At 48.4% G+C, this 12,500-nt stretch overlaps 1 protein-coding gene across 2 annotated transcripts in view; it reads right to left on the bottom strand.

Annotated features, from left to right (window-relative positions):
• Window positions 1-12,500, bottom strand: part of afap1 (actin filament associated protein 1) — a 75,599-nt gene that overhangs the window by 12,547 nt on the left and 50,552 nt on the right. For both annotated transcript variants that reach the window (XM_031584960.2, XM_012820425.3), the window contains exons 4-8: window positions 6,797-6,905; window positions 5,988-6,199; window positions 5,538-5,717; window positions 1,270-1,362; window positions 465-546 (exon numbers count right to left, since the gene is read on the bottom strand). In XM_031584960.2, coding sequence (XP_031440820.1) covers window positions 465-546; window positions 1,270-1,362; window positions 5,538-5,717; window positions 5,988-6,199; window positions 6,797-6,905 — 676 coding nt within the window. The remainder of the gene's footprint in view (window positions 1-464; window positions 547-1,269; window positions 1,363-5,537; window positions 5,718-5,987; window positions 6,200-6,796; window positions 6,906-12,500) is intronic.

Genomic DNA, 12,500 nt, shown 5'->3' on the forward strand with positions numbered 1-12,500 from the left:
ACTGTCAATCGGCCCCATATTGCTACATTAGTGTCTGTCTGTCTCTCCTCACATTAACACTGTGGGGGCCAGATAAGGTGGACCAAGGACACACATCACCAAAGAATCTCTAAGAAACGTTGGGGAAACGTTGGGGAAACACTGCGGAGATGCTGAGGTACCGTTTGGGTAATGCTAGGGAGTTGCCCTGAAGGAATAAATCAGGTTTGCAAGGGTTGGGAAACAAAATGGTTAAGAAATCGGGAAAATTTACAGAGTTGAGATTTACAACCGACAGCAGACAGTAAATTATATGACCGATGTGTTAATGTGAAACAAGTGTCTGCATTGGACGTCAACAGATTACAATTTCGTGTGTGTGTGTGTGTGTGTGTCGGTTTGTGTGTGTCGGTTTGTGTGTGTGTGTCAGTGTGTGAGAGAGAGAGAGAGAGAGAGAGAGAGAGAGAGAGAGAGAGAATGCTTACCATGGTCCTTAGTATCTGTTACTGTTACTCCGTTCTCGTGGTTGGGCTCTCCATCTGAACTGGGTCGATCACAGGACAGCTTCTGTAGTAACACATCAGGGGCAAAGTCAAGTTGACACACACACACACACAGAAGCAGCCACCAACAGGCACATACAAGTACACTCTTTCATAACTATATACCATTTGAACATAATGTAATTAAGTGAAGCTTTATGTGGAATCATGCTTAGAAGCAACACACACACAAACAAGCCTTTGTGAGCATCTGTAAAATATTACACAGTATAATTAGACCGAGCCCCTGCACTCAACTTATACAACATACCAGCTTAAATAGGACTAATGTTAAAGAACCCAAACAACACACACATACACACACACACAGTTATTTGCATCCTCTTTATAGCATGACTGGCTGAGTTTTGTCATTGAGTATCATATCTTTCTCTCTTTCCCTCGCTCCCTCTCCCTCTCTCTCTCTTTCTCTCTCTCTCTTTCTCTCTCTCGTCTGCTCAGCACATCTGACATCTGTAAGGCAACACTCAGCTGCAATTACAGCTTTTATTGGGCATACAGCATGGAGGGCCCTGAAGCAGGGAACAACACACACACTCATAACCACACACACACACACACACACACACACACACACACACAGAGATGCACATATGTAATTGCACAAACAGACACACACAAAAATACCGATGCACGCTCACCGACACACATACATGTATTCTCAATCATGCACACACGCGCGCGCGCGCACGCACGCACACACACACACACACACACACACACTTGCCTTCTCTAGTTCAGCCTTGTGCACTGGTGACCCCGAGCCCACGCCGTCTGACTCGATGTGTCCGTTCCCGTTGGCACACACCTCTCTCATCACCTGTGGGGAGGAGTAAAGACAAATGAAACACAGAGCAAGAGAACTGACCTTCACACACACACACACACACAAACACACACACACACACACACACACACACACACACACACACGAACACTCCTGGCCATGCAGAGTGGCATTTGCTGGTAGAGGCCGCCGGGTGCATGCATGCTGCTGTGGGCAGTGGTGACCAGAGGAAGAGCTGTTAGTCCCATTACACTCCCTCTGCTAGCCAGCCTCTGCTGAAGCCTGCTGGATGAGAAAACCAGGACCTCACACACACACACACACACACACACACACACACACACTGTCCAAGATGGCGCCAATTACAGCAGCAGGGCGCCAGCGCCTATTACCATGACCTCAAATGACCCTGAGCCTGGCTTCCACCTCAACCCAGCACCAGGAGTCTGTCTGAGTGTGATACAGTGATACAGTGATACAGAGAGGAGGAGGAAGGGATGGGGAGAGAGAGAGAGAGAGAGAGAAATGCGAAGGACTAACTGTTTACTCAAACTTTCCTCACCCTGTCCGCTTTCTCTTACCCTTCATTTCTCCATTCCTCTCTTCCTTTCCCATCCCTTTCTCTATCTCTTTCTCTGTCCATCCCCTCTATCTGTGAGCCCTGTCCATGGCCCTGGCTCCTCCACAGCAGCAGCTCCAGCAGTAGTAGCAGCTGCATGTAGCGGCGTGTGGCTGGGCTTTTGGCGAGCACCGGGGGTAATTGGCCTCAGGGGGAAATGACACGCTGCCGCTGTGGCCTGTGTATCCTCCGGGCCTCAGGCGCGACCGTGGCCCCCGGGGTTTGGAGGAGACAGTGGGGATGGAGTAGAAATGCTCGCTCTCTCTCTCTCTCTCTCTCTCTCTCTCTTTCTCTCTCTCAGGCTTGCTCGTTTTTGCTCATTGTCTGTCGCTCACCCTCTACTTAAGGAATGTCTTCCTTCTCCCACACTCTCCCTCTTTGCATTTGTCTCTCTTTCTCTTTATCTTTCTCTCTCTCTCTATTTCAGGTACCCTGAACCAACTGAAGATTCCTATTAGAGGGAGTTTATACAGTTTTTAACACATAGGCAAGTGTGTGATCCTTTGACGCACGTGCTTTTTCTCCTGGTGTAATGCTTTCCCTAGGCAGCCATTTCAGGTTGACATGCTCCAGCCATAACTATGCAGTCAAGACAATAAAAAAAACATGTTGCTGTATGGACAAAGAGGCCATCCGAGGCTAGAGTAACACTGATTCACACACACACGTGTGCGCGCACACACACAAGCACACACACACACACACACACACACACGCAGTCCATTTGTTAGCCATTCATCATTGTGGCACAATGCAACAGAGATATAGCGTGAGTTGACCGAGAGACACATGCTGAACACATGCTAACAGGCGGGGTGAACAAGCCAGCTCAGCCCCCATACAACATGGTGTTACTGAACAGTAACAGTACAGTGTGCAGACATGAGTAAGCACAGCGCTAGCAGAAGCTAATAAACAACACAGTGTGCAGATATGAGTGAGCACAGCGCTAGCAGAAGCTAATAAACAACACAGTGTGCAGATATGAGTGAGCACAGCGCTAGCAGAAGCTAATAAACAACACAGTGTGCAGATATGAGTGAGCACAGCGCTAGCAGAAGCTAATAAACAACACAGTGTGCAGATATGAGTGAGCACAGCGCTAGCAGAGGCTAACAAACCACACAGTGTGCAGATATGAGTGAGCACAGCACTAGCAGAGGCTAACAAACCACACAGTGTCGCTCACCAGCCCACAGAGGAGGGTGAGGAGGAGCAGGGAGAAGAGGAAGAGGAGAAAGCGCATGGCTTGTGTTTCACTAGGTCCTCGTGCAGAAAATAGAGGGATATCGGTTACTAAGAGAGGTCAAGTTGAAAAGGATACCGCACAGTATGAAATCTGGAAGGAAGGAGAGAAATGAAAGGAGAAGAGAAAAGGATTAAAGAAATGAAAGGAGAATAGAGAAGGAAAGAAAGAAAGAAAAAAGGAAAGGGCAAGGCACACAGCAATCTCCCACCAAATAGTTGACATTCACACCGCTAATCACCAAAATCGCTAATGTACCATAAGCCGTCAGCTCTTTCCACACACTCACTTCAGACCTTTGCTGAAGTCAGCCTGCACCATTTCTTCCATTGTTAGCGAGAACCCCCCTCCCTGTGCCTGCAGGTTAATAATCCATTGGATGGCTTTCACATGTAATCTCCAGCTCGTCGTTAGAAGGGCCATTCAAAAAAGTGATTATTGCTGAGGTTAGCTCACAGGCTTTTCTTCTCCAAAGTGAAGGAAAAGAACACAACTTCTCTGGCGTCTTAGCAACTTCATCTCCAAACACACACACACACACACACCCATCCATATACGCATAATCAGATACACTGACTACATTCTCTGGCCCAGTTACACACTCTGTGTGTGTGTGTGTGTGTGGTTACACACTCTCTCTGTGTGTGTGTGTGTGTGTGTGTGTGTGTGTGTGTGTGTGTGGTTATGTGTGATTTTCTGTGTGTGTGTCTGTGAGGGTGAGTGGGTAGGTGTGTAACCCAAGTGTCTCCACTGTGGAGCCAGTTTTAACTGGGAGCTGAGTGTGAGCCAGGCGAGCTGCTCAGTGTTTGGGTGGGAGTGTGGCTGGCTCACACACGTCTCTCACCCGGGAGAGAGAGAGAGACGCAAATGAGAAAATGGAGAGAGACGGGGCCTGCCGGGGAGTTTGTTGCTAGTCTCAAGGGAGCATTTATCGTTTCAGTGTGTGTCTGAGACGGTAGGCACCTGACTAAATACTGTAGCGCTGCATATCTGAGTGAACCTCACGCACACGTTCAGGCACACACACACACATGTTCCACTCTCTAAACAACAGTCACAGCTGTTGTTACTCTCCTTCCTCTCCTGTTCCATGTCAGCTGGTGTGTGTGTGCGTGTGTGTGCGTGTGTGTGTGTGTGTGTGTGTGTGCAGTTGACTGCCAAACAGGTATTTCTTGAGCTGGTGGAACAAGCGGACCAACAAACAAATGTACAATTAACTCACGGAACAGGGAGTCAAATCAGGAAAAGCTCCATCACTCTCTCCATCTCTCTTTCACTCCCTCGCTCTCTATCTCTCCCTCTATCTCTCCCTCCATCCCTGTTTCTCTTCATAAACACCATTGCTTATGGCAGGCGCAAAACACACAAGTGGGACTCTGGTACTTCCATCAACCCCTGACTGCAGGCTGAAGTACAACCCCTTCTTTAAACAAGGTCACAGCGGCATCATGGGATACCAAGGCTAATAAAAAAGAGAGAGCGCTTCGGCTGCCGCTCTCACTCTGCTCCCTACGGGTTCTCACAGGAAGAGTTCACCGTTAAAGAACTGGAACCAAGGGAACTTCTCCCTCGCTTGCTAATACTGAAACAAAAACAGAAAGTTCTTCACACAATGTTCCCACAAGAATAAACAATGGGAACTTTTTGATAGAAAAAAAAGGTCAGTTGCGGGAGGTATTCGTGGGGGCCTTGTCTTTGAACTCTTACCTAAACATGTTTCTCTCCCTTTCATATCGTAAAGGTAACAAGACGGCATGAAAGAGGAGCTAATATTGTGATAACAGCAGGACCCAGGGTGAGGCGTACAAAGGAGAACTTTTTTGAATAGCTAAAAGCAGCCATCAGCTCCACGGTGTTCCTGTACGCTATCGCCATCCCCACCCCAACAGTTCTGAGTTTGGAGAACTAACAAAAACATCCTGAGCTCAGATTCAAGGGCTCTCCAAACTGCAGCTGGAGAACCCGATGAGGACAGAGCAAGGCTCACAGGTTTTCCAGAAACAGGCGTCAGCTTCCACAGAAAACGGACGCCTTCGCTGGGAGATGGGAAATGACTAAGCTAAGTACTGTTGACCACTTCAGCCGCCACGACATCTACTCAACGTGTAACTCCGAGTAACTCCGAAATGTTCAGTTCTTAGAAACTTCTTGAGCACTTAAATCATAACCCCTTCCTGCTAATACAAAATGCGTCACTGCCAATTAGACGAAACATGTGTTCTATGATGACACATTGCTCACACCCCTTTGGTCTTTGTACCATCAAAGCCGTGACCTGATGATGATGATGATGATGATGATGATGATGGTGGTGGTGGTGAGCGGAGGGATGATGAACAGTACCTTGAGCCACTCCTCGGCCTGCTCCTTGCTCTGGACGGCCAGGACGAGGGCGTCGGCCCCCTGGTGGACGATCTTGAGCTCGTGCTTCTTCTTCTTGCCGTCTTTGGGGATGTGGGTTATGCTGCAGCCGGCCAGCAGGAGCTCCATCTGGGGCGTCTGGTCTTTGGATGACTTATAGCACTGCGAGGATGAAGAGAGGGAGGGAGGGAGGGAGGGAGGGAAAGGAGGGATGAAGAGAAGAAGAGAGAAAAGGTTTAAAAGGAAAGGAGCAGAAACACTGAATAGAAGAAACAGATAGGTTGTTGATTTACTGCTATGGGAGCACGTCTGTGTGTGTGTGTGTGTGTGCTTGTCCATCTGTGCGTGTGTGCGTAAGTGTGTGTGTGTGTGTGTGTGTGTGTGTGTGTGTGTGTGTGTGTGTGTGTGTGTGTGTGTGTGCTCTACCCTCACCAGCAGCTTGTTGTCCTTGATGACGCACAGCAGCTTGGTCCACTGGCCGAAGCGCTTCTTGCGCAGCAGGAAGGCACAGATGCGCGCGTCCTTCACCAGGTCCATGGAGGCCTCCTCAGAGGGCCACTGGTGACGCATCTTCTGGCCCTTCCCGTCCTCCTCCTCCTCGTCGTACGACTCGTACGAGCTGCTCATCGCGTCCGAGTCATAGTCTGCAGGAGAGGGGCAAGGCGTGAATGGGAGTGTGTGTGTGTGTGTGTGTGTGTGTGTGTGTGTGTGTGTGTGTGTGTGTGTGTGTGTGTGTGTGTGTGTGTGTAAGAGTGCGTACAGCTACACCTTTCACATAAAAGGGTGTCTGTCTTTCATTGTCCATGGCTCAAGGACTACCTACTGGGAGAATGATACAGTGCCTATGTCTCACAGAGTACATATGTCTCAGCCCTGAGCTGTCTCCGGGAGACCGTTGCCATGCAGTATCTCCCTGATTTATGCAAGGTTTGGAGATAAAACGTTTTTTTCCCCCTCTGAGTTAGTAATTTGTGTTTCGTTATGTCCACTCGTCCTTTTGTTCATTTTGCCCTAGGTGCACCCGTTTCGTTTTTCTTTCGCAGGTGGTATCACTCGCGCACGCAAGTCTCCTGTGAATCTAGGCCATATGTGTGAGCGTGACTGCTGATGACAGTTTGATGGGATGTGTCTCAAGAACCCTAGGCTCTGAATGTTCAGAGTGTGCCTTGTAAAAGGTGTGTGTGTGTGTGTGTGTGTGTGTGTGTGTGTGTGTGTGTGTGTGTGTGTGTTTGTGCACTCACTGGAGGTGATGTACTCTGGGGCTTTCCCAGGACTCAGTGGCACGGCCTCCTCATAGTAGCCCTCGGGCAGGGAGGAGCTGGGCAGGGGGGGCGGCCCATTATCTGGAGGCTAGACAGAGAGACAGACAGGATGGCGTGGGAGGAGAGGACACAAGAAAAAAGAGAGAGAGAAAGACAAAACATTAATTGTGTGTTAATTGCTTCATTGACAGGCCTCAACAGATAGAGGCCCTCAAACCAAAAGACATTTCAGGCCCTTCAGATGTCCACCCTAGAGCTCCACACTATCCCAACCACCAACAGCCCTAACGCCATGATGATGGCAATATCACACAATGTGGCAGCAGCCAAAGCGACTAAAACGCCATGATGATGGCAATATCACACAATGTGGCAGCAGCCAAAGCGACTAAAACGCCATGACGATGGCAATTATCACACAATGTGGCAGCAGCCAAAGCGACTAAAACGCCATGACGATGGCAATATCACACAATGTGGCAGCAGCCAAAAGGACCAGAACGCCATGACGATGGCAATAGCACACAATGTGGCAGCAGCCAAAAGGACCAGAACTCTCCCCTCCTCCCTTCCAGTGCTCCGTCATGCTGAAAACAGACTCCCATTTTAATTCCTGGAACGCTTCCGTGAGAGCCGAGCGCCAACCGAACCCTTGGCCTTCATAAATCTCCTATGCATGGGAAAGGGAAGCCGATAGGAGTCTACAGGGTTGCCACTCAGGAAATGCTCCCCGCAGTCGCACTTCAAAGGCTGGGCGGCTGTGCCACTCTGTGTCGGGCGTCAGGCTTATCACTGGGTCATCAGACAAGACTGGGTCAGTCACAGGGTTATCAGACAAGACTGACCAGAAGCCATGCAAAAAAAAGCCGCTTTTAGAGGCCATTTCGGCGGTCATTCAGGAACAACTCGCAAAAGAGCATGGCAGAGAAAACAGCAAAAATAAAGATCTTTACAACGGGATGAGGAATCAAGGCAGTAAAAATGAGTACATTGAAAATGATGGAGAGATAGAGAGAGAGAGAGAGAGAGAGAGAGAGAGAGAGAGAGAGAGAGAGAGGGAAAAAAAGGAGAATGGTGGAAAGACGCGGTTGTTTATTCCAGAGTTGGCCTCCGCACTAGGGTCTCTCGAACATGTGGATAAACTAGTCGAGTTGACGTGATGGCTTTGGCCAAAACTCAACGTTCGTTTTGGGGCTCTTAAAATAACACGCGAGTGGCAATAAAAATCAAATCTCATAATCGCATACGTGGAAATGAAGGTGCCCTCGCCTGCATGAGGCCAGTGTTTATGCAATCCCACAGCAATCACTCTCAATTTCATTTCAATGTAAATAAGTGGAACAAGAGTGTGGATGAGGTGTGTGTGTGTGCGTGTGTGTGTGTGTGTGTGTGTGTGTGTGTGTGTGTGTGTGTGTGTGTGTGTATATGTGTAAGAGAGAGAGTGGGTGTGTACATGAGAATTGTGTGCATACGTGTGTGAGTTTCTTCTTGTGTGTGTGTGTCTGTGTGTGTGTGTGTGTGTGTCTGTGTGAGAGAGAGAGCGGGTGTGTACATGAGGATTGTGTGCATACGTGTGTGTGTTTTTTCCCGTGTGTGTGTGTTTGTGTGTGTGTGTATATGTGTAAGAGAGAGAGTGGGTGTGTACATGAGAATTGTGTGCATACGTGTGTGAGTTTCTTCTTGTGTGTGTGTCTGTGTGTGTGTGTGTGTGCCTGTGTGAGAGAGAGAGCGGATTGTGTGCATACGTGTGTGTGTTTTTTCCTGTGGGTGTGGGTGTGTGTGTAGAGAGAAGCAGAAACTGCTCCTTGGGTTCCTGCTCTTGTGTTTATGAGGCCCCTCGTTCATTATCTGCCCTCAGTAATGCCTCTTCATACACCTGCTCCTCATTAGGGTGTGTGTGTATGTGTGTATGTGTGTATGTGTGTATGTGTGCGTGAATGTGTGCGTGAATGTAAATGTGCGTGCACAAATACAGATCTTCTTAAGAACACATGTAGTCTTTTCAGACATTAGACGAACCATGTGTGTGTGTGTGTGTGTGTGTGGGTGTGTGCATGCGTGTGTGTGTGTATTGCTTTCCCTGTCCTCGTTGGGCACACTGACCAAACCGCCGTCCACTGGCTGCAGGCCTTCTAGGCTGGAGCTCGTAATGTCACATCAACACAGCCCTTTACCCTGGCTAACCCCAAGTCTCTCACAGTCTCTGCGTGTAAGCAATTACGCCGGCTAACAAATGCAAATAAAAAACCCCCAACTCCTTTTTTTTCTTTCCGCTCACATGGAAAAATCTCTCCGTCTTTCTTCTTTTTTATTTTATTTTATGCGTAGAGGGGTTTGCCCCACGGATCCGTGGTTTTCCGTTGCTTTGTTTCATCTTTGTTTCCAGTGGAAGTTCCAATGAGGTAAAACCCAAAACCAACGGCAAAGCGAAACCAACCGTTGCTCCGCTGGTTGGGTCATTCGTTCGCCCCGACGCCTCCACCGGCAATGGCTTCCCAGTCTTGAGGCATTTGTCACCATCTCCATGACGACGTGGAACATGTGGCACTTTATGACAGCGAAGGGGACGACTATGAACAGTGATCCAACCATAAAATTTTAACATTTTCTATTTCGGTGGACGCAACAGTTATGGGAGGGCTGCGTTACTAGGCTCCTACTTGCTTACAGCCAGATGTGGCCCCAATGAAATATGAATGGGAGGGAAACTAATATTAATATTTAAGTAATGCTATTAAGAGTACATTTTATTAATAATAATTGTAATAGTTGCTTAATTAGTAAATGAGTCAAGATCAAACTCTGTGTGTTTGCTGTATTGTTGGAAATAATCTTTCCAACAGCTTTAAAAAGCAAACTACATAGAACATTTGCCACATAAAGAATTCATTCAGAGGAAGCAAATGGCCATTAGATGGTTGCACAAAACCATTACGTGGAATGTCTTAAAAGGTTTAAAACTTTCAAAGGTTTATGACAATAGTTTTGAATCTAGAAAGTGTTTTTTCTTAGCAGTGAAGTAAGACCATTCATCCCAACAGAGCTGAAGCATGTGGACTATGCGCTGTGTCTCAGTCACCAACACGCTCGTGTGTGTGTGTGTGTGTGTGTGTGTGTGTGTGTGTGTGTGTGTGTGTGTGTGTGTGTGTGTGTGTGTGTGTGTGTGTGTGTGTGTGTGTGTGTCTGAAGCATGTGGACTGTGCCAGCATTAGCGTTGTGCCTCAGTCACCAACACACTCACATTCGCTGCATCGTAGACAGACTGTTTGGCGTTTAAGGCTTTGGCATTTAGCGCAACAAAACTAACATCTGAGCAACTCAGAGATTCCGAGATCACTAATCCGTCCCCATGATCGGTGTGGGCTCTGTTCCCGAGTCAGCTGTGACCGGGCGAGCGGACTCTAGCCGAGGCTGGGAGTCGTAGTAGTAGGACTGCTGAGGAGGCTGTTGGCCTACGTGGAAATGCACCTGTACCTTCTTGGAGACCAGGGCCAGATATTGGCAAGGCTGTGGTGACCACAGACGTTGGGGAGGAACGGTTCCGCCGGTTTCTCCATGACGTGACAGGACGGGGTGACCTGCTCGGTTTACTTTTCATCGGGCCCACCGTCACGACAGCACTGGGCTCTCGCGTGTTAATGTTAACGACCCTGATGAAAGATCGTGCAAACGTTTTTCGACAAACTGAGATTAATCGCCCCTTGGTTGTCGGCAGTGTCTGGCCCTCTCTTTCTCCCTCTTTATCCCCCCTCTCTCTTTTCTTCTCTTCTCCCTCTCTCTCTCTCTCTCTCTCTCTCTCTCTCTCTCTCTCTCTCTGTCTTACTCTGTCTGCCAAACTTTCCACAGGCGACATCGTTAAAAACTCTTCAGTCCGACAGCAGTAGAGCTCGCACACACACACACACACACACACATACACACATACACACATACACACACACACACACAACCTTATTCCACCAATCTCCATGATCCATCTGTAACCTAAAAAACTTATCACATTTCCTCTTAGGGATACATACAGCTCTTAATGAGGTCACATTTTGGCTGAGGTCCTTACAGCCAACATCCCCCCCCCACCCCCCCCCCCCCCCCCCCCCCCCCCACACACACACACACACACACCCACACACACACACACACACACAGACACACACACACTCCGAAAAAGGAGCATTACTCTCCCAAGATGAAGAGAACAAAGACCTGCACCCTGGGAGGAAACCAGAACAAGATGGTGGCATAAAACATGTTTACACTGTCTCCAACCTGTCCAACAGGTCAAAGAATAGGTACCATTCCCTCCATTCTCTGGTCCACTTTACCTACATCCCTTCCCATGCCCATCAGGGGGCACTGGGGGCACTGCGGGCACTGCGTCTGTTGCGTGTGATTGGGTATGTTGATGCTGGGCGTGTGTACCGTATAAGCATACCCCTCCCCTCCCCTCCCCTTTCTTCATCAGAGCCCCAGTCTGATTATTTTCCTCCACCCGGCGTATTAGGAACAATAACAACATTAATTCCACTCAAGGGTGTATTGCGGTTACGGCGCCCGGCATTCTTTCGCGAAAGGCCCTCACGCTACACCGGCTGGAGGGAGGAATGCATCGTGGGCCTTTTTCTAGGAGGTGATGACCTGAGATGCAGGCTTACAAATTGGAAACACTCATGCATTGACAACACAGAGAAAAACATACTCGCACAAACACATACACGTAAATACACACAAACTAGTACACACACACACACACACACACACACACACACACACACACACACACACACACACACACACACACACACACACACACACACACACACACACACACACACACACACACACACACACACACACAGACACACACACACGCACCATGTGTAAAATAGCTCAGCTTTAGCTCATCATGAAAATAAACATGAATTTAGCAACAGAACAGAATGTTGAGAGCACTGTCTGAATGGAGACCAGCAAGACGTCCAAATAAGATTCTTTTTTTTTAATCCACAAACACTCCATCCACAAGATCTGAACCATCTGCATCCCGAGCGTGTTTGAGTCTCACACCTGATAAGCCAGTAAACATGACACTCGGCAGTGAGTGATCTATCCGGCCACTGATGACGAGCATTGTGTAAGCCACACTTGTGTGTTTGCATGTGTTTGTTTGGAGTTTTGTACTGTATGGCTTTGGCCTGACTCCCGTGCATATTTAACTGCATCCTGTCCTCACAAACACAAACAGCAATCAGACACACACACACACACACACACACACACACACACACACACACACACACACAGTGTAAAATACTCCAGCCAGGCGAGGTCAGGCTAAGGTAAAGGCATCCAAATGAGCCCCAAATGGATGCCAGACATCATGGGGGAAAGGAGAAAGAGAGAGAAGAGAAGAGAACAGAAGAGAACAGACGAGACGAGACGAGACTGGAGCTGGCAGAGGGGAGGGCATTTACCCATCAGCCACCTCAGCATCTCTCAGAGGCCTGTGTGTCCTGATCTGGCCTCAGCACGCTCCATTCCTCACTTCTCTCCTGGTGGCCATTTTGAAACTCTGAAGTGCTCCCAAACATATGCTACGTTCAAGTACACCTTTGTGAGTCCTATTTTTCAGTATGGTTAAGCAAGAAGTGCTTTCACTCTGGAAATGTATTTACACGTAGTA

This window comes from Clupea harengus, chromosome 18 (genome assembly GCF_900700415.2).
Source record: "Clupea harengus chromosome 18, Ch_v2.0.2, whole genome shotgun sequence".
Taxonomy (NCBI): domain Eukaryota; kingdom Metazoa; phylum Chordata; class Actinopteri; order Clupeiformes; family Clupeidae; genus Clupea; species Clupea harengus.